We start from the raw sequence: 20,365 nt of genomic DNA, 5'->3' as shown, positions 1-20,365 counted from the left end.
ACCAGCAGCTGCAGGTCCAAGCCCTGGCTTAGTGCTGAGAAGCTGGCAATTGTGTGGGACAGGATGCTTTCATGGAGCCCTTTAGCCAACTTCTTTTGGGACTTACAGTGCAAAATATATTTTCTGCTTGTAGGTAAGGTGCAGTATAAATTATATTTGATTTGCATTGGAGAAATTTTAATTGATTCTATATTGATTTGTCTAATTGATTTGTTGTTATACATTTAAAGACATTTCTGTTGTATTGTCAGATGTTTGATTTCAGGAAGGTAGCCTAAAAGCTTTTCATCAGGTAGTGACACCTTGTTTTATGAGTGAAGCTAAAGTTTTAGCAGCTGAACAAAAAATGAATGCTATACATAATCTCTGTTTAAAACTTGGCATTGATTAAATATACATAATCTACATGTAAAACATGGGTATTGATTAAACAGGTACTATTGCCTTTTATTGAGTAACATATACATCGTGCATTCTTTTTAACAAGTATGGCTGGACAGGTTCTAAACCAAAGATTATACAGAAGCTGTTCACACTTCTTTAAAAATATATTGAGACAGCACTGATACATTATTTTTTGCTTCTTTATGATTAATTAATTCATATTTAATATCTAAATGTAACTGGTATTGAAACTAAATTAAGCTTTTAGTCAACTAAAGAATATCTCCCCATTAATAGTGCATTTGTTTGGTGTCTGGGTGCAGTTTTTGTAAGTGTGCATTTATCTACCATCCATGTGGTAAATAAAAAATAGAGGTTCTATGTAGTTTGACAGAAATATCAAATTTCTGTCAAACTACATAGTGATCAAATGCTAGATAAGCTTATTTCTACAAACTACTGTAATTACTTTTTTCTATATTTAATTGTTTTTGTAAATGTCAACAGAGGAAATATATAATATTACGAATGTAGTGCATCCTCTACTCATTCATGTATAGGAACAACTTTTTTTAATCTTCTTTTTGAACCTCACAGTTCTAGCTTATTATACAATCACCTAGTTTCCTTGATCCTGAGCTCAATACTTTTTCAAGACTTTTGGCCTCATAATGATTGGTGGTTCATATGACAATTATTGTCTCTCTTCTTTAAAAATTAAAAATACTTGGTTGATGAAAAACTGTGACTTTGTCCTTTATCTACTTTACCACTTCATTGAATATTTTTCATTAAAATCCTAGAAGAGTTATTGTCATGCAAGCAGAGTGCTTTGGAATACTGGTTTATTCACCAAGAAGTTGTACATCCTTACCCAGATAGACACATTTTCTAGCAAGGGAGATGTGTTGCTCATACTTCATATCATGATGAGAATCAGGTGCGTTGGAGACATGACACAAAGGCCACTGATGGCATTGACCTCAGCAAATAAAATTAAGTCCTGTAACAAAGCTCAGTGGAACCTTTTCTTGGGCAAAAATCCCAATCCAGGGAAGAGTATGCTCAAGTTTTCCATTATATAAATGGTGGTATAGAAATTGCAGCTTTCCTGGACCATTAGATCTGGGTTGTTTGGTCAGATTTTTTTTCCACAAATAAACTTACTTGTAAAAAGGGAAAAAATATTTCACTGATCTTGTGACATTTTGCACCAAGTTCAGGAGAGCTGAAGGGCTCTGGTGAACACCAGTGAAAAGCAGTTGAGAATCCAAACTTACTTTGACACGGAGATGTGCATGTTGAATTCAGAGAATGCTAAAACCTCGCTAGGCAGGTTTCAGTTGATGTTATAAACTTAAAAGTTATGTCATAGTTTTTTTATTTAAACTAGAACTGCAGCCCTTATTTTATGTCAACAACAATTCTGTTGTGCTTGCTAATATTGGTGATAGCGAAGTGGGACGGAAGCAAAGCACAGATCACTGAGCTCCAAATGGAGGTCGTTGTGGTACAGCCCTTATGATCATTATACAAAAATTAGGTCTTGGAATTCCATTGTTGTGGAAAAAAGTGCATTACATTCATAAAGTTATAGGGATAGGCTTAAATGTTATGGAATTTGGGCCTGATAAATATGAATTTAGTTTGACACATTGCCTTGATTTTGCTATTAACATTAATTCAAGGATTAGTCATAACAGTCTCCAGTTTAAATTAAAAATCAAAATTAGTCTAATACAAGAGAATCATAGAACCCTTTAGGTTGGGGAAGACCCTAAAGAGCACCAAGTCCAGCCATAAAGCTAACACTGCCAATTCCACCATTGAAGCATGTTCCTGAGCACCATGTCTGCACATCTTTGAAGTACTCCCAGGGAGGGTGACTCTACCACTTCCCTGGATGTCCCAGTCCAATGCCTGACAACACTGTTGGTGAAGAAGATAGCCCTGTCAATACAAAAATATTCCAGGCTGCAGAAGACATGATCTCTGCTAAGACCAGAATACTTCCATCACTGCTCCTGTAAAACCCTTGCCTTTGACAGGACATCATTATCTAATAACTTGCTCCAGTTTCAGCCTGCATTCTCTCTTGCCCTACCAGCCATGGGGAAGCTCCTGTGGGATGTTGGCACTCCACAAAATCACCCCAGCAAAGCCAGAGAGAGCAACAAGAACTGGGGTTATTCAAAGCCACTCCTGAAGGGACTGAGGGGAAAATGAGGTTTCTGCCCTCAGCACCTCTGGTCCTAGCTAAAATAATTTCCTTAATTGCAGATCAAAATGTCTTTCCAAGATATTACACAGAGCCAATTTTCCCTACGAATCAAGCGGAGCAATGTTAATTTGCAGTTTCTATTCCAACAGTTTTTAGCTGCAAAGAAAGTAAATTTTCCAGCCCTGATTCTCTTTTCATTACTCTGTTATGCTGTTATCTTACAGTTATCCTGGTGCTCACAAGACTGCTTAGGTTATGCTAAGTTTTTGCACAAACATCTGTGAGAAATATTATTTGTTTTCCCTATTTTATGATTGCACGGCTTCTGTTACTGGCATGTTGTCCAACAGCACAATCACCTATTGACAGCTAAATAAACCCAAAATTTGAACAGCATCATACATAAAGAATGAGTAAGTATATGGATAGATCTTTTAATTACTGATCTCTCTGTGTTTGAGAGATGGTTTTGACTTTATTCCAGTCAGTCTAAAAATTGAAATGGGTGGTTATTTAACTGGTAGGTTATATGAAATAGCTCTACAGCATTAAATATTTCATGAAGGATTCTACTGAGGAGTTATTCTTTCTCTCTTTTTCAAGTGGGCAACAGCAGTTTAAATCTGATTTGTACTGTAATGTTGTCAGGGAGCATATTAACATCTGAGGAGTGGTAGAACAACCAACAAAATACTTAATGTCCTGTTAACCAGAGTCTAGCAAGCCTTGAAGGGTTGTGCAGTGTTAGAAAACAGCGAGAACAACAGGCTGCAAATACTGTTAAAAGGGGTAGGGGAGCAGGCTTCAATTTGATGTGCATCATCCATTTTTGGTTTTTCATCTAGAAAGTTAAGCATGTAAACATATTTGTCTTATGTATCCTCCATCTAAGCCATTCCACATTTTTTCTACACTCTTCCTCTTTATTTTACCCTGTTCTCCTCCTATCTCAGCTGAACCCCAGCTAGTCCTTTGCAAATTAAAGTCCATGCAGCCTGAAGCCCTCTGCCTGCTTCCTCCTTAGCCCCCACTAACGAGGGCATGCCAGACTTTCTGTCAAATGGTTTCACTGTCTTTTTGTATAGTTCCCTGTTAGTACTCTGCAGCATTTTCCTTTGGCTTCCCTGCTGTGCCTTCAGAAATGCTGTTAGCTGTCTTTAGCTGAGGGCAGTATTGCTCAGCTTTATCAAAAGGGAAGCCAGCCACAAAAATACTTTTGGAGTAGATTTTGTACAGCACTGCTGGCTACCCATGAGCTAGTCCACTCACACTCCATCTGTGCTCTGCCACTTTGCATGCCCTTCCGTGTCAGAGTACCTCTGACATTAATTACTGGCATTACTGCTGTGTCTGTAACCATCCCCCCCCCCCTTCTTTTGTGTCCCCACCCTCATGGCTAACAAGTTTGCTTTGCCATTACCTCATGGCAAACAACTATGCACTGAAATTTGATTATTCTAACCCAAAAGATGTGTACAGATACCATATTATGCTAATGAATTGATTTTTTTTTCTGTCACATAAGCTAGGAAATTAGACATAAATGAACCTTTAAAAATTTCTGTCGTGAACAATAATGATACAAAAGTAGGAAATTTAAGAAACAAAGTTAACTCTGCATTATATTAATGAACACAGTCACATATTTTTCATACATTGCTCCTTCTGCCTTCCCTACCCACCCAGGTGGAAACACATTCCAGGTACATCAGCTGGAGAGTTACTTTTCCATTACAGGCATTTGGAAGCATGTCAGGAATCACAGAATCTCAGGTTTGAGGGACCTTAAGGATCATCAAGTCCAACCAAAAATGATCATTAGCAGGAAAAGAACAGATGGTGCATGGTGAAAGCATTGTGTGTTGTCCTGGGCAGTGCGTTCTCAGTCTCCAGTGTGCTCTTATGCAGTGGCAGGTGGATTTCTTAAATCACAGTTTTTGCATTTCTTACTTATAACAGGTTGCTTTTTTCCTAGGGTTTTTTAGCACTTGCAGCATGCTTTTCAGCAGTATTGAACACAAATCTGAGCAATCAAACCTGCAACTAGAGTCAATAGGTGTTGAACATTCTAGAACATCTTGAACATACCAAAATGTTTTCATATGTATTTTGAAAAATTGTGTCCTTAATATTTCAGATTGATCATCCAAAATGAGTCTGTATTTTTGCTGGTCATTTTCTCTGGGCCTAAATTCTTTATCTCTAAAGTCCATCAGTTAAAATGCTGTTGTGACATCAGTTTATTAATGTCAATTCTTTCCATTGTTGCTGTTCTCATGAATGCCTTGGAAAAGTTAATGTGAAAATCAATCACTTAGTCCCAAGACTAAAGCTTTAATACTGTTTATGTCTTACGCCAGCACAAGGAAAAATTATTTTTAAAAATGTATGGGAAAGACAATGATTAACTGAGGAGTGGCCTTTTTGCACTATAACAGAGACAGAATTCTTGGAAAACAGAATTAATCATGTGGCTGAAATCTTCACTTTTGTGTACAACAACAGCAAGGCTTAATTCTGCCAATTTCCTAAGATTGGAATACTTGACTTTTGCAAGCTTTTTATTGCATTTAGTCTTACAGGTATAGAACAGTCAGCAATAATAATTATATACAGTTTTAGTCAAAATTCATGAAAGTGCTGCTTGTCAGATTTTCAGTCAGTTTCTCAGCATGACTGGCAGAGTAACTAAGAAGCTCCTCTGTGGCTGAACCAACCCAGAAAAAATCCTAAAAACTGAGTTTACAATTCAACACTGTTAGACAGTGTAATGCGTAGAAATACGAAATATTTTAAAGGGAAGATATTTTGTACATTAAGGTAAATGTACATTATCTCATTTTTGTCAAACTTTCAACAGTATAAGATCCTTCCTTTGGCTTTTTGTATAACTTGAAGCTAAAGCTCTGTAGCTAGATCCAGCTTCGCCAAGGTCAATGAGCTCTTGCCCCTTTTGTACTTAAAATCTGAGTTATAAACATGCAAAAATATGTAAGTTTTAGCCTTGAGAGTTTTTTCACTGTGAGAATTTCTCAATTGAGTTTTCTGGGGGTTCCATTTGAGTTTTGGGTTTGTTTATTTGTTTGTTCTTTCGTTTTTATGCAGGGATTTGTTCTGCCTTAAAATTGACAGTACCATCTCATACCATCCATGGTATTGAGGGGCAACCACTTCATCTTTCTGTTGACTACAATTTCAATGCTACAGCTTCTGAAATCCAGATTATTTGGCTTTTTGAGAGGTCTCACAGTAATCCAAAATACTTGCTTGGCTCTGTAAATCAAAACGTAGTTCCAGACTTGGAATACCAGCACAAGTTTACCCTTGTACCACCGAATGCATCTTTGAGGATTAATCCACTGCATCTCAGCGATGAGGGCTATTACATTGTAAAGGTCAATGTCCGTGGAAATGGGACCATAGCTGCAAGCCAAAAGATTCAAGTAGCTGTTGATGGTAAGTTAGTAAAAGATAGTATCTTCATTTTGAAAATAAAATTGCAATAGTTTTGAAGACCTGGTTCTTAGTATCCAGTCACAGTGGATTCTCATTTAATGCAACTGTACATGAATAAGTGCTAACAATTAAGTTATGTTGTTTTCTACTGCTGCTGGAGACAATACTGAAATATGCCAGCCTTAAGGATAATTAATATATGGATTGATGTTTCTATATCATAAGTAAAAAAACTGAAGAGGTATGGAAACGCTTAAGATGAAATTAGACAGACTTCTAAAAACTAAGATATAATATGTTTCTGCTGGGCTATCGTGAGGATGCATTGAATTTCAAATAGTCTTTTTCCCTGAACAACTTTACCTCTTGTAACAAAGAGGAGCCATTGACTTTTGCTGGTGACTGTAGCCCTGTGTCTGTAAAAGAAGCCCAGATCTGAACTAATAAATTCCTGAATTTCCCTCTTTAGATTCTGCTCTTTGTACTGGGGACAAAAAAAAAAAAAAAAAAAAAAAAAAAAAAAAAAAAAAGAAAAGGAAATGGAAAGAATTATCTAAAAGGATGACAAGAGGCTTCTGTAATTTATGGATTATACAGAGGGAACCCTGTAACTGTTGGGCTTGGAAGGAATGAGATGAATGACATCTTGAGGTGACAAAGTTGAAGCTGCCATTTAAATCCCAAACCCATCCCAGTCTGCAGACACCCTCATGACAGATGACCCATATTTCAGTGGTGCCCAGTGTGGGCAAAGCTGTGGGCAGCCATGCTGAGAGGTCACACAAGGTGGGCAGTCATGTTCTGTGCTCTTTTCATTTTTGTGGACTCAGTGATTTATACATGAGGCAAGAGGTCATGGTACACAACAGCATCCTTTATGCTATTACCAGTAATATAAACAGTCTGGTTTTATTTATGTCCCATAGCAATTCTTACAGTCACCAGCTGAGAATATGACCTTCTTTTTTTAACCTGCAACTACATTTAAGAAATTAATTTCCAGAGAGAATGATGATTGCTATTTGAACATCTTGACCATGAAGATGGTAATATAATGGCTTGTCACTTTAACAACTGTTCGTATGTCTTTATTTTACAGTTCCAGTCACAAAGCCAACTGTACATACTGAACCATCTTCAGGAGTAGTGGAGTATGTAGGGAATATTACCCTAAAATGTACTGTGGATAGAGGTACAAGGGTAGTTTACCAGTGGATGAAAAATGGGAAGCGTCTTCATGCTGGCCCTAATTACAGCTTTTCATCAAACAATGCTACGCTTCTAATTGTTCCTGCAGTAAAAGAAGACATTGGGAATTACAGCTGTCTGGTATCTAACCCTGTCAGTGCAATGGAAAGTGAGATAATTGCACCAACCATATATTGTGAGTATATGAAATATTCATTATTATCTTTGTATGCATGATTTTGCTGGAAGGAGTGCCTCCAAATATGAAAACAGGCAGAAAACAGTTGAGTCAACATTGTATGTGAGGTTGCATTCAAAATGAGCTTGTTTGTAATAGCTCTAACTTAAAACGGGATAATAAAATTATTCAGTGCTGTGTAGTTGTGAAGATCAGTATCAGCTGCAGATTTCAAATAGAAACTTCAAGATTTCCAGATATCTTCAGATGTGACTCAAGGTGAAAAAATAATGATATTGTTATATATGAAAATGTTGTAACAAATGGAGACACCAAATAGTATCAAAAAAGCTAAGCACAGGAAGTACCAGGCTGAAGGACTGGTATGAGTGCGTTTCCTCAAGATCACTTCAAGTCCAGTCCTTTTTAATACTTACATTAATAGCACCAGAATAAAGACAGGGAATATCTCAAGTTCATTTATGACATTAAATAGGAGGACTGAATGACTTTGACAGAGTAATAGAGCTGGGATGAAATTTGCTAGTAAAAAACCTAAATGGGCATGTCCTTTCAGAGAATAAAAAACATGAACTTCTGTTGATAAGATTGAGATTGATTACAAAGGAATCAAGGCAGTGAGGCTAGGTGGTTGAAGATATCTATGAACTGACAACATGATTCAGGCATGAGAAAGACATTTATTTCTAGCAGTGGATAGAAGTGGGCAATGGATTTCCAACAAGGAAACAAGGGGAAAGCTAATGGCACGTGGAAGATAACACCACATGTACAATACTTCATGCAGTCCCTGCAGATCCCAGGACATTGATCTTGAACTAGAAAGAAAGGAAGACAGGAATGGAGAAGAGACACAGAGACCTGAGTCACACGTAGCAAAATTAGAGCTGAAAGAAGTGATTGCATTCCACATGAAATGGGAAACATGAGGGAGCAGTAAGAGTGGCATAAAGACCATTTTTTACAGAAGAATAAACCATAAGGTAGCCAGTACTTTGACCGGAAATGAAGGCACCTGAGAAACTAATTGAGTTGGAGGAAACAAAAGATTGGTTTAATCACCATTCAACAATAATACGACAAATCTTATGGCCTTCTCATTTTGGTCCATGTCAGAAATTCCCAGTGCCTCCTCAATTTTCAATTAGCACATGCTACACATATGTGACCAATTATCCTTCTCAGAGGAGTGCTGAAATTTGAAAGGCCAGAGCCTACTTTGCTACCAGTCCTATTCAGATATAGCCAGTTTACCCAGTGGCCCAGTCTGGAAGGGGCACTGCAAGGACTGGAACTGGATTCCTGTCCAGCCAAGGGCTGGTGCTCATTCCTGCTTTCTCCAGGCTCTGGCAGCTAGTAGCTGGTAGGCAGCTCATGCTCAGCTTGTTATACTAACATATTCAGAACCTAAATCTCTTACATCTCTAGCTCTCATATTTTCCTCCTCCTCCTTTCATTTCCTTTCAGTTCTGATTATATTCTGCTAGTAGTTTGGGGGTTTTTGTTATAACTTGGAAGAATTAGATGAGGGGATGACTTACATCTAAAGTAGGAGGGAGTGGTCTCTACACTGCACCAGGAGAAGAGAAAAAGACTGCCTAAATTAGCAAAGATCAACAAGGACATTGTTAGACATGAGCTGATATTAGCTTCTGTGCAGCTCATATAATTGGCAACAGTTGCAAAGAGTCCTAATCAGAGCAAATATTAATTGAGCTTCCATCTCATTATACAGAGAAATCATGATTAAAAAGGAAATAAACAGCGTTGATAGGGCTTTAACTTATAATTACTGCAGTTAAAAAATAAAAACCACATACTTTCCTCAAGGTATTTATATGCCTGCTTTTGTAGAGTCACAGTCTTAGCTCACTTACGTGCCTCAAGTGCTAAGAATGAGACCTGAAGTTGTCTGAATGCAGTTCCTTTACTGCGTTTCCCACTTTAATGAGCTGGGAATTGCCCTTGTGCAGGTCTGTCTTCAAAGAACACCTACATAGAACTTGGCGACACTGTATCCAACTTGACAGCCTTCTTCCCATGCCATGAAGTCAGGTCAGGCTAGAAAAACATTTGCCACTCTTGCTGCCTTTCAGACAGCTTTGTTTGTTGCACTGTCCGTGTGTTATTTGAATTTCTGACCTGTTACACTTGGGACAGTCTGATGACGTGTGTGTCATTCAGTCCCAGCTCTGGTACTGTTTCCTCCATTCTTCCTCTCTCAATTACATGCATTTTTTCTGCAAATTTGAAAAATCTTTCCAAGTTCTAAACTAGAAACCTGGTTTTGATGTATTTTTTTACCAGGATTTTGAAATTTCATAGTTAAGTGTCTATGTTTCTTGAATCTTCTACTGTTTAAATGGTTGTGATATACAGCTCTGTCAACCCCCTTGAGATTCACTTTTTCTCCGTGTGTATAAGTATTGCTGTATATACATTTTCAGAATGTCATTCATCAGAACTGACGGTTTGCCTTGTGCATAATATAAAATTCTGGGAAAAAAGTATTAAGCACAAAAATTGCAATGCTGAAAGATTGCAAATACCTGGGATATTCTCTATATCCAAGTCAGTGATGGAGTTGAGATCTTACTTTGTGAGCTATATGAAGTCACCTTAATTTGATTCAACCTCTGCCTGCAGAAGTACTTTGTCTCCCAGCTCCCAGTTGTCAATAATCCAGACCAGCCCTGGGATCTCTCTCTACCATATGTCATTGCTCTGGGGGAGTTACTGCAGGTAGTAAAGAAAAGGTCACTCACAGTAAATACCTGCCATCTGCTTGGAAACTGTAACTGTCTCGTAGTGATAGGAGCAATTGGAAATATTGCCATGGAGCAGTAAATTGTTACTCAGAAAGATTGATTTATTATTTTACACATCATTTAGTTAACTGGTTTTACTGTGGCAAGAGGCACTTCCTCTAGAGAACAATACTGGAAAGGGAAAATAGAGCTGAGGGATTCATGAAGGCTGTCATAGTCTGTCATTGTGGGGTTTTACTGAGTATGAAAAGTGGGGTTTAATTTATGTTTTATTAATATTATCCTGCTTCCCTATTAGTTATGGTGATAATGCAGCCTAGAAAATGGCAGTCATGTGAATCAGAAACAAATTATTTCAAGACTGGAAGAAGCTGCTGTCCTGTAGGCTGCAGCAGACACTGTTGTAATGTGTTGATAGATTTGAATCCAGCAGACTAAGTGGGATTTTCTTCCTCAAGCCTTCCAGAAGATAGAATATACTTAGTACTAGTGAGAGAATTTTTAATTGCCTGCTTTTCAAAATCATCCTTGAAGCTGTGTATACCTGTCAGTTATGCATTGTTTAGGGACCCTGATGTACACGATTCCCAGAAGAGGCAAAATAGTGCTCCAAACAAAGCAGAAGGGTTACCCAATCCTTGTGTTGATTCCAGCAAGGAATGCCACTTTTCAGATTTTGCCAAGATTTAGCTATTTCTTAAGATAACCTCTCTGGTTTTTTCAAACTTACTTCCTCAGCCAGTGTGTGTCAGTGTTTGCATAAGGATTTCTTTCAACTTGCAGCTTTTATTAAAATATAGTTCTCAGTGTTACCTCTTTATGCTGCACAGTTATGATACTGATAAAAGAGAAGAACACAGTTCTGATTCTTTTGTAGACTGTGGCAAACCACCCACTACAGTGAGGGGGCATGGAAAGCAGTCAGCTATTCTTACCATTTATCTTTGTTAACATATGTCAAAGTCATATTATCCGGGAAAATAAAAGCTAATTCTCCAAAGTAGGGAGAATTGGATTAGAAGAACCACTGAATTGCTATGAAGAAAAAAAAAAAAAAAGTTCCTGCCTGTAAATAGTTTCTGAGGGGCTTTATTTAATTTATAAAGAATGTCAAAGGCCAGTACATCCCTTCTGCTTTCAGATCTGAAGAAAAGGGAACTTATAAGATACCTATAAGAGGTGAGCTTCTGTAAAAAGCTCCCCTTCCACAGAAGCATGCAGCCCACGTGAGGCTAACCAAGCCTCAAAACAGTGAGGAATAGGTCTGTACTTCACAGAAATGATCATTACAGGGTCAGCTGGCTCTTGGAGGCAATAAAGCAGGTGACTCAGGAACTGAAAAGCCTGTGAGGAAGCAGCCCAGCATCTAGAACTTAAAGAAAAGCCATAATTCTTCAGAGTGGCCACTGCAATGTAGGTGGGAGCAGCAATAATTCATGCTGAAGTGAATTTGTATTTCATTTCCCAAGTAAATATTATGCAGGATGCTGGTCATTCCTTAAAATGAGACTGCAAAAAGCTTACCACTAGGAAATAAGTAGAGAAAATGAAAGGATTGACAAGTTTATGTTGTGAAATATGGAAATTTACTTAAAAGTGGACTAAACTGAGGCCATATGTGGTGGTCTATAGTCTCGTGTGGAAGCCTGAACAAACAGAAAAAAACAGAGGCACACACAAAATGGCCTGATTTGTGCTGTATGCTGGTGGCTTTGGTGTTGAAGAATAAATGAGTCTCACCAAAAAAGGCAAACAAAACAGTAAATAGAAGTGTGTAATAGAGAATGTTCTAACATCAAGCTGAATTTCCTGGTGGGAAATAAAGTCTGAAATATACAAGTGTGCAGCTTCATGTAGCAGGGATTTTCCTATTCAAACCCAGCTACATTATCTTAATTCTTCCAGACAACCACAGGAAGGTGGAAATATTACTAGATTCCACTGTCTGCAATGGGCACAATACTGTGCATGTTTTGTGCTACACCTCTATGAGGCAGCTTTACTGATTTTCAGGGATCTTACCAAAAAGATATTCTGCATATTTTCTTCTTTGGCTCTGTCAGTATTAGATCTGTGCATTTTTTATTATTCATGTAAGTCCTCAGGGAATTAACAACATTAAAATGAACAGGGTTTGGGTTTTTAGGGCTTTTTAACTAGAAAAAGTTATTTAATAAGGCACATTTCAATTATTATATTCTCTACATTAATTTCTATAGTTAAATAACAGTAAGATTAATTTTAGCATGTATCAATATAAAACCCCAATGATCTGAAATGTTCTAGTAAAAACAGCATGAGAAATATTCTCATAATTTTGGAGTATATTTTTCCCTTTCATTTTCCTATGCAGATTACACTAAAAATACTCATCTGCTCAATGTTTTGAGTAATGAACACGTGACTTTTGAACAACATATGCTTCTTCTAATTATATTCAGAAAAACGTCTTTCAGCAGATGAACTTGCTATTGAAAAAAGCATAATTACAGTAGAAATTATTTAAGTATTTTGAATTATTTAATTAAAGTAATATTTAATTATTTAAAGTATTGTTTACTAGTATAAACCTACTAAATGAGTGGAAAGTTAAAGTTTATTCTAACAGTCATTTATGGAAAATTTTTTCTGAGCTAAGGCACACCCTATGCAATATTATACCTGTAAGTTAGTTCCCTAAATAATTATTAAAGTGTAAATTATTACAGTGAAGGTAACATTACGAAGCAAATTTGTTCACTTTTAAATGTCTAGGGAAATTACTTATGCCAGTAAGTTTGGCATTGAAGTAGAAATCAAATATGCTCCTGAAGAAGACATGCACCTTTACTTCATAGAAATCCAACTGATTTAGGTTTTCATTATTTTTATCATACTGAGAAATACATAGACCCATGCTTTTTCCTTAAACACCAATTAAACCAGTATTGAGTGGGTGTAGCCTGAGCTAAGCCTAGCACAGATCCAGTTATTGAACTGAAAGCCTTTTCATTGATGACTGAATGCCAGTTATTCTAAAGGCTACTTTTAACTTAAATATTCTAACTTTAAAGATACACTTCTGATTAAATTTTAATTATATACTATGATTTTAATTTTCTCACTGTGTCTCCCCTTTTTTTCCAATGCAGATGGACCTTATGGACTTAGAGTAAAATCAGACAAAGGTCTGAATATAGGGGCAGTGTTTACAGTTGACGTGGGGGAAGTTGTGCTGTTTGACTGCTCAGCAGATTCAAACCCACCAAACACTTATTCGTGGATTCAAAGGGATGACAATACCACTCAAGTAATCAAATATGGACCCCATCTGGAAATAGTATCTGATAAAGTGGCCCAGAAGACAATAGATTACATGTGCTGTGCTTTCAACAACGTGACTGGAAAACGAGATGAAACTCACTTCACAGTTGTGGTTATGTCTGTAGGTAAGAATGTAACTTCTTTGCTGTAAAGTGTAACATCTGAGTGGAGTGTCAGCCCCAGGAAAAGGAAATCATTCTTAGAAGATGTATCAAAATTTAGGTCTTGATAAGAATATAGTAGAGGGGTTTTTGGACATTTCATGGGATACAGGTTTTAATTGCAGTATGGAATGCAGCCCACTAAGACAATAAAGTTTTGTGGGATTTTATTGCAATGTTCATGTAAAATATTTCCCTGTCATATTTATGAATCTCTGGATTGATTGCTGGGTTCTGAAGAACCCATATCTTTATTTCTCATACACTATAACCTCAGCTCCTGTATGATTGTGTTCAATAGGAACAAAGCAGTTTTTCAGAAAATTTCAAGAAGCATAGAGCAAAGAACAAGATATCAAGGAGGTCTGATATCTCTTCTCAATACAGATGGATACAAGTACTTCCAGATAAGGAACATATGCTATTAATGTTTAACAAGGTAGACTAGATTGCCTGTTAGTAAATTTAACAAAGCTATTTCATTTGTGCTTAGCAAAGAGCTAACAAATTTGTTACTCTGGTAAACAAGAAGAGATGTCCATGATTCAGGCTACTTACTGATTCATCATGAATCCAGGGCTTTCAGTATGCTGGAAGATGGGTTGCAATTTCATAGTAAGAATACTGCACTCAAAAACTAAATATTGTGGTTAGTAGTGAAAGAAAAAGCAACCACAACTACATGTTGATTGAAATAAACGTGACATTTCTCCAGGGAGTTCATGTAAGATATGATATTTGGCTATTTCTTTTCAAAGGCCAAAAAGCAGGGAAGACTCCACAGCTTCATGTTTAGTTGCACTTAAAATAATAGATTTCCTAGTTACAAATATTTTACTTAAATCTTATTAAAACATTTTATCCTGTGTATTTAAAAATATAAAAAAAATAATTTTCCCCCTCTGCAGCAATTTTTTTTTTGATGAGTGTTTATTCAAATAGCACTAAATGGAGATGTCAAGGCTACACTTTGCAGGCAGCATTGACTGATTTTAAGAGGCATGAATTTACACACAATTCATTCTCAGCAATGCTGCTCAGGGTAAATTCTGATTGCAACTGAATAAACATATTAAGGAAAGACTATGAAATTTTTCCATATTCCTTTTCTTTACCCCCATAATTCTAGATACAGAGCCTGGACTATGGCATTCAAAATACCAGAAACCCCATTTTCAGTAGCAACAGGAATTCTGATGTTTCAGAAGACCTTACACAACTTCCCTGTGGGACAGAAACTCACCTATATTGTGCTATAGACCGCCATGTAATTAATACTAGTAACTTTTTTCTTTATCAAGAAAAAAATATTTTAATAAGTTACAATTATATCAATAGTTGCACTAAGTTGTTACCCATTTTTAGCCAAGATTCTAAAATAAGATGAGGTATCTCATGTTCACCAGTCATTACTCAGTTTTCAAGGTTAACTTGCATGTGTTAAATGCATGCAAAGAACATGTCTTTGTTTTCTGCACTGATATATCCATGGAGATGTGATTTATTGAGTCTACATTTGAAAATACTCACTTTAAAGAACAGTTTTAAGGACTCATCTGATTCTCAAGCATTTGAGTTTTTTCATCCTAAGGAAACAATACACCAAAGGACTAATGAAAAAATCGGTTGAATTCCAGTGATTTATTTTCTCATATCTTTAGGACACCTCTGGCTAGAAATCCTCATATTTAATCTGCATGAAAACCACTGCACATGTAGCCAGCACAATGCCAGTGAATTACATGGAGGTGTAAGTAGATGTGAGCAGTTCTAGCCCTCTGCAAAGGACTTCATCTATACTGGACAAATGTCCGGCTAAATAATATACATTTTAATTGTACTAATAAATCTGGCATTAGCAAATACACAACACTGATTTACCTGTATGGATTGTGACATGTTCTTTAATTACATGAATTCTGCACAATTCAGAGCAGAAGGAGGAAATTAAAAGTGCACAAGCAAATATGTCTGACATTTCCTAACTTCCACAGTCTTGTCTTTGAAAATTCACTACAAATGTTTTCCACGTGTTTTAGGTAGGTGATTATATGCAATTTGTGTTTGTGTTGTATCAGAAAATCTTGCTGGAAAAATCCTGCTGGAAAAGTCCAGCAAAACACCCGAGTAAAGGAAAGAAATATTTTGAATATATTTAGGTGTGAATACAAACAACACAGAATCACCATCCTTGGAGGTGTTTAAGGAAAGACTGGATATGGAACTTAGTGCCATGTTGATCTTTGGTCATGGGTTGGATTTGATGGTCTCAGAGGTCTTTTCCACCTGATTCTGTAATTCTGTGATAATTTATTGATTTCTGATGTGGTTTGATAAACAAGACTGTCAGACAGCTAAAAATCTTTAGAAAAAGTCCAATGGATCTTTTTTCCTCTCCTACTTTATAGCTCTTACTACTGGGAGGATTTCCCTCCAATCTAGCACAAGTTGTCCTCTCATCCTCTTTCTTGGTAGTTTAGTGTCTCTATACCTCAAGTTATAATATACATCTTCTTTTTGTGATGCTGTAATTTGTGGATTACATTTACTGACTTTCGTTCAGCTCTAGGCACTAATCTGCTTTGAAGTCTTTTCTGATATGCATGTCTTTGCTTTTTCAGTTCAGGAGATCTGTGGAGAAAAATAAATAATACCCATTCAGCGTTTTCAGTGTCATTGTAGCATGTTGTAAAGAACAAGGAACTAAATACAGTACTCATCTTCTTTGTCACAGGGTTGGAAAAGCTGGCCCAGAAAGGAAAATCTTTGTCTTCTCTTGCAGTAATAACAGGAATTTCATTATTTTTGATCCTAACTATGGCCTTTTTATTCCTATGGAAAAGATATCAGCCACATAAAGGTATGTAAAAGTTAAGCATAATCCAGCTCTTCTTTTCGACCATTGGAGCAAAAAGAATAATTTTTTTCTTCTTCTTCTTCTTTTCAGCGATACAACAGAAGCTACAGAGCAGGTAGAAAAATAATTCATCTTAGGTCTAAAAGTACTTCTTTCCTTGGCTTATGACGTCAAACTGAGAAACATGTTTATGTTTTCCAGGGCAGAAGCTGATTACAGAAAGGCACAGGCATTTTCAGGTAACAGTAATGAAATAAGTTTGAGCATAAGGCCAAAGTCCTTTCCTAAAAAGAAAAAATAGCATCCCTACATACAGAAATAAAAATAAAAAGAAAGGAAGAAAAATGTGTTTTTATTTTGGGTTACACACCCCTATGATAGCCTAATTAAGATAAGACCTAAATGAGAAGTCAGCATGGGTTTAGCTCATGCCTGGAGTTCATAGCAGTATGTACTGTTGTCTTGAATTCTGCCTATTAATGCCACTATTCTGGAATTGGAATACCTGCATTCCACTGTTGTCGCCAATGTGAATTAAATCAGTGTTATTCTGGGGTAGCAGTAAGAGGTGGTACACCATGGAAGGATCACAACTGAAAATGTTCATGGCATCAATTATTATCAAAATCATGAGTTAATGATATTGCAGTATACATATATAACCTTCTACCATATTCTGTACTGTCTTTCTCTGTGTTGTCAGGACCCAGAGTAGTTTTTTTCCCTGACTCTTTTCTCTCCACAATTCTTCCCACATGATCCTAGGCAGGAGATGCTAGAGACCAGCTATCCTTTGGAAGGATATCACTTTTATTCCCATTCCTTTCTACCAAAGCATCAGAGCAGACCATAAACTGCTACTTGCACAAGTATGGGGAAGTATATGAAGCTTAGGAAGGTAGGACATTCACTTGAGCACAGAGGGTCCATCAGAGTCATAGAAAGGATAGAATCTCAACGTTGTTGGTGGTGCTGCAGCCTTTGATGTGGAATGATGCCCAAGAGGCAACCAAGAGCCTCACCACCTCCTGGACAATGGGAGGGTAGAGAAAGAGACTAAATACACCTAAATACAAGATGTGTCTTAAGTCCCAAATAATAATGTGGCACCTATTGGTACCACGTTCCCTTTTATTATCCTCAGAATTAGAAAACATTCAGTTGGTACTGCCTTACTACACTTGTAGATGTGCTGAGTTTATTATTTCAGCATCTCTTCTATGGGAAATGAAAGTAAATTGATCATTTTACCTTCCAGAACAGAGAGTATGAATGTCTCTACCAAAATTGTTGCTGAGGTTAACAAGAGGCTCCTCCCTTGCTGGGTGTGGGAAATCACCAAGTACCATGCACACCAGCTCTGGGGCTTGGCAGGAAGTGGTCTAAAGCAGATCATATAAGCAGCATTCGGGTGTTTTAAAAATTAGGGAAAAATACCTTGCAAGTCATTATTTTCCAGGTTCATATCACATCTCTTTTTTTAATCTTTTTTCTAACTTTAGGTCATGAAAGTGCTTCAGATGATTTTGGGATATATGAGTTCATCAGTTTTCCAGATCTTACCAGTGGTTCTAGGGTGTGTGATTTTACATCATATACAAACAGTTTCTCTTCTATTTCTCTCGGTATACTAAATATCTGTACCAGAATCCTTCTGTAGATTTGCTTCTGTTGCTCTTTACAGATGTCTGGATGACACCATATTCATGGGTATTGTTTACCCAGTGCTTGCTTTTTCTTGCCTGTGTTACTAGTTCAATATTTCATAATCAACACAGTGAAAATAAGGAATAACCAAGTTCTAAAGACAGCAATCTCCATTCAATTACGCTATATTAGAAGAATATTAAAATAATGTTAGTAGTGTTGGGTAGCACTGAACCACTTGCGTTACACGTGCAAGCATACTATTGTGATGTCATTTTCTCTCTTCACCCTAATATTTCTGCTCATGCAACATTTAGCCCTGGCAGTGCAGAAGGGTCTCAGGGGGTTATTTAAAGTGTAAATGTAAAGTAAAGTATCAGCTGTATTTCACAAAAATTATTTTGTTGGCTTCATGTATTGTGGGAGAGGAGTTAAGCAAAGGAATTTTGCCAGCAGAAAAAGAATCCTGCAACATTTGCTGCTTTCTTGCATTGTGTCTTTGCTGACATTACTGCACAGCAGTTGGAGATCATTCTGATATGGTGTAAAAGGACAAAGAAGAAAAGCAAAAACAGGGCCACAAGATTTATGGACAATGGTAAAATTAGGAGGAAATAGAAGAAGGACTTTCCCTCAGCTAGGGAAAATTGCCAGCAATGTAATCTTGTATCTTTGGAGAGCATCAATCTAGTCAGGTAAGGGAGAGCTCTTAAAGCATGGTCACACAGTCACATTGTCACACCTAATTTGTTTTTATGATTAGTACTCATAATACATGGTGTCAAAAAACAGTCATAGATTAATTTATTATCTTCTCTGATGGAGTTAGATGTTTGAAGCACACATTTATAGGGCTAAAGTACTACCGCAAATGTTAATGGAGAGAACAGATTTTACAGGGGCAGAGAAAAAAGACTTCTAGAAAACAGAGCAGCTGAATTGTTTCTGTTACTATTTGTGCCAGTTAGCAGCTTATTACATGTAGATTTCAGGCTCTAGATCATCACAGCCTTAAGTACACTGCCATATACTGAAGAGGGTATATTTAGATTAAATAAATTTTTTACTGTTAGGATGATAAAGCAACTGGAAGTTGCCTCATTTGCAGATGCCTCATCCCTGGAAGTGCTCAGAGTCAGATTGGACTTTGTGGTCTAGTGAAAAATGTCCCTGCCTATGCCTGAGGGGCTGGAACTGGACGATCTTTAGGGGCTTCCAACCCAAACCTTCTATAATTCTATATCCGTTAAGCTGATCATATCACAATATCACATTCTTGCAGGATCAGGGCCTTAGTAGGTCAGAGGGAGAGAGCAGTAACAAAAACGACAGGATGGATGTATAAGCAATGAAATCGACTGTAATTTCCAGTAAAATTTCTAGGAACAGGACAAACTCCACTGGTTTATATTCAGCTACTCAAATGCATAGCATTGCAGATAAAGTCAGCATTTGAACCACTGATTCATTTTAGTCAGCAGAGAAAGGGGAAAATACGAAAATGGAGATAATGAAGAACTGGAAGTTTGGTATAGGCAGATATAGGCAGAAAGACTGGTAATTCCTTTTGGATGTCTAGGTAAATCTGCTGTCATGACATAAGAGGAAATTAGTATACTTAACATGCTGAACAATCAATATTACTTGATTTATGGAAATTCCATGTATTTCTCTCTCTTTGACAGGCCAGTGGGAATTTTGTCCTCAACCCATGCCCTGAATATTTACTCTTTTTTACTGTCTGTTCTTCTGCTTTTCTCTTTATTAAATGTTCCTTTCTTGACTTGTGGTGTATTAATATAATGTATTTGCTGTATTGAATGCAAAAGCTGCATCCTAAATCTTTTAAGGGGCTAAATGAATTTAAAACTATTACTAGCCTTACTATTAATGTGATGAGAACTTGCCCAAAATGAAGTGTAAACTAGCAGAGATTACCTGTTCAATCCACAAGCCAAACTTTGACGAAAAGTTTAAAAAATTACAAGTTACATTAACAGTTTAATTTCTGTTGAATCTTTTGATTTTTGTACTTACAGTAGGAATACACTTTGTTGGTTTTAGGTTTCAAGTCAATCTGTTCCTGGCCCTGACTCTGTCACAGCCCGGGATGTGCTAAGTACAGTTTATGAAGTTATTCAGCACATTCCTGAGCAGCCACAACAAGACCACCAACAGTAA

General features: G+C 36.9%; 1 protein-coding gene across 1 annotated transcript; it reads left to right on the top strand.

The window, feature by feature from the left end:
- HEPACAM2 (HEPACAM family member 2) lies at positions 1 to 20,365 on the top strand. Its single transcript, XM_066324034.1, has 9 exons — positions 1 to 133; positions 5,711 to 6,061; positions 7,161 to 7,445; positions 13,348 to 13,644; positions 16,415 to 16,540; positions 16,628 to 16,652; positions 16,739 to 16,776; positions 18,040 to 18,113; positions 20,249 to 20,365. Exons 1-9 carry the CDS (start codon positions 64 to 66, stop codon positions 20,363 to 20,365), a joined length of 1,383 nt encoding a protein of 460 aa, XP_066180131.1. The 5' UTR covers positions 1 to 63.

The sequence above is a fragment of the Sylvia atricapilla genome, chromosome 1 (genome assembly GCF_009819655.1).
Source record: "Sylvia atricapilla isolate bSylAtr1 chromosome 1, bSylAtr1.pri, whole genome shotgun sequence".
In the NCBI taxonomy this organism is placed as follows: Eukaryota; Metazoa; Chordata; class Aves; order Passeriformes; family Sylviidae; genus Sylvia; species Sylvia atricapilla.
The sequence above is the reverse complement of the archived record's forward strand: the minus strand, read 5'-3'. Positions and strand labels throughout refer to the sequence as shown.

Coding starts and splice junctions, on each gene's coding strand:
- HEPACAM2 (XM_066324034.1), top strand. CDS start 64: ATGCTTTCATGGAGCCCTTTAGCCAACTTCTTTTGGGACTTACAGTGC. Junction 134..5,710: donor AATATATTTTCTGCTTGTAG/GTAAGGTGCAGT, acceptor GTTTTTATGCAG/GGATTTGTTCTGCCTTAAAA. Junction 6,062..7,160: donor GATTCAAGTAGCTGTTGATG/GTAAGTTAGTAA, acceptor TTTATTTTACAG/TTCCAGTCACAAAGCCAACT.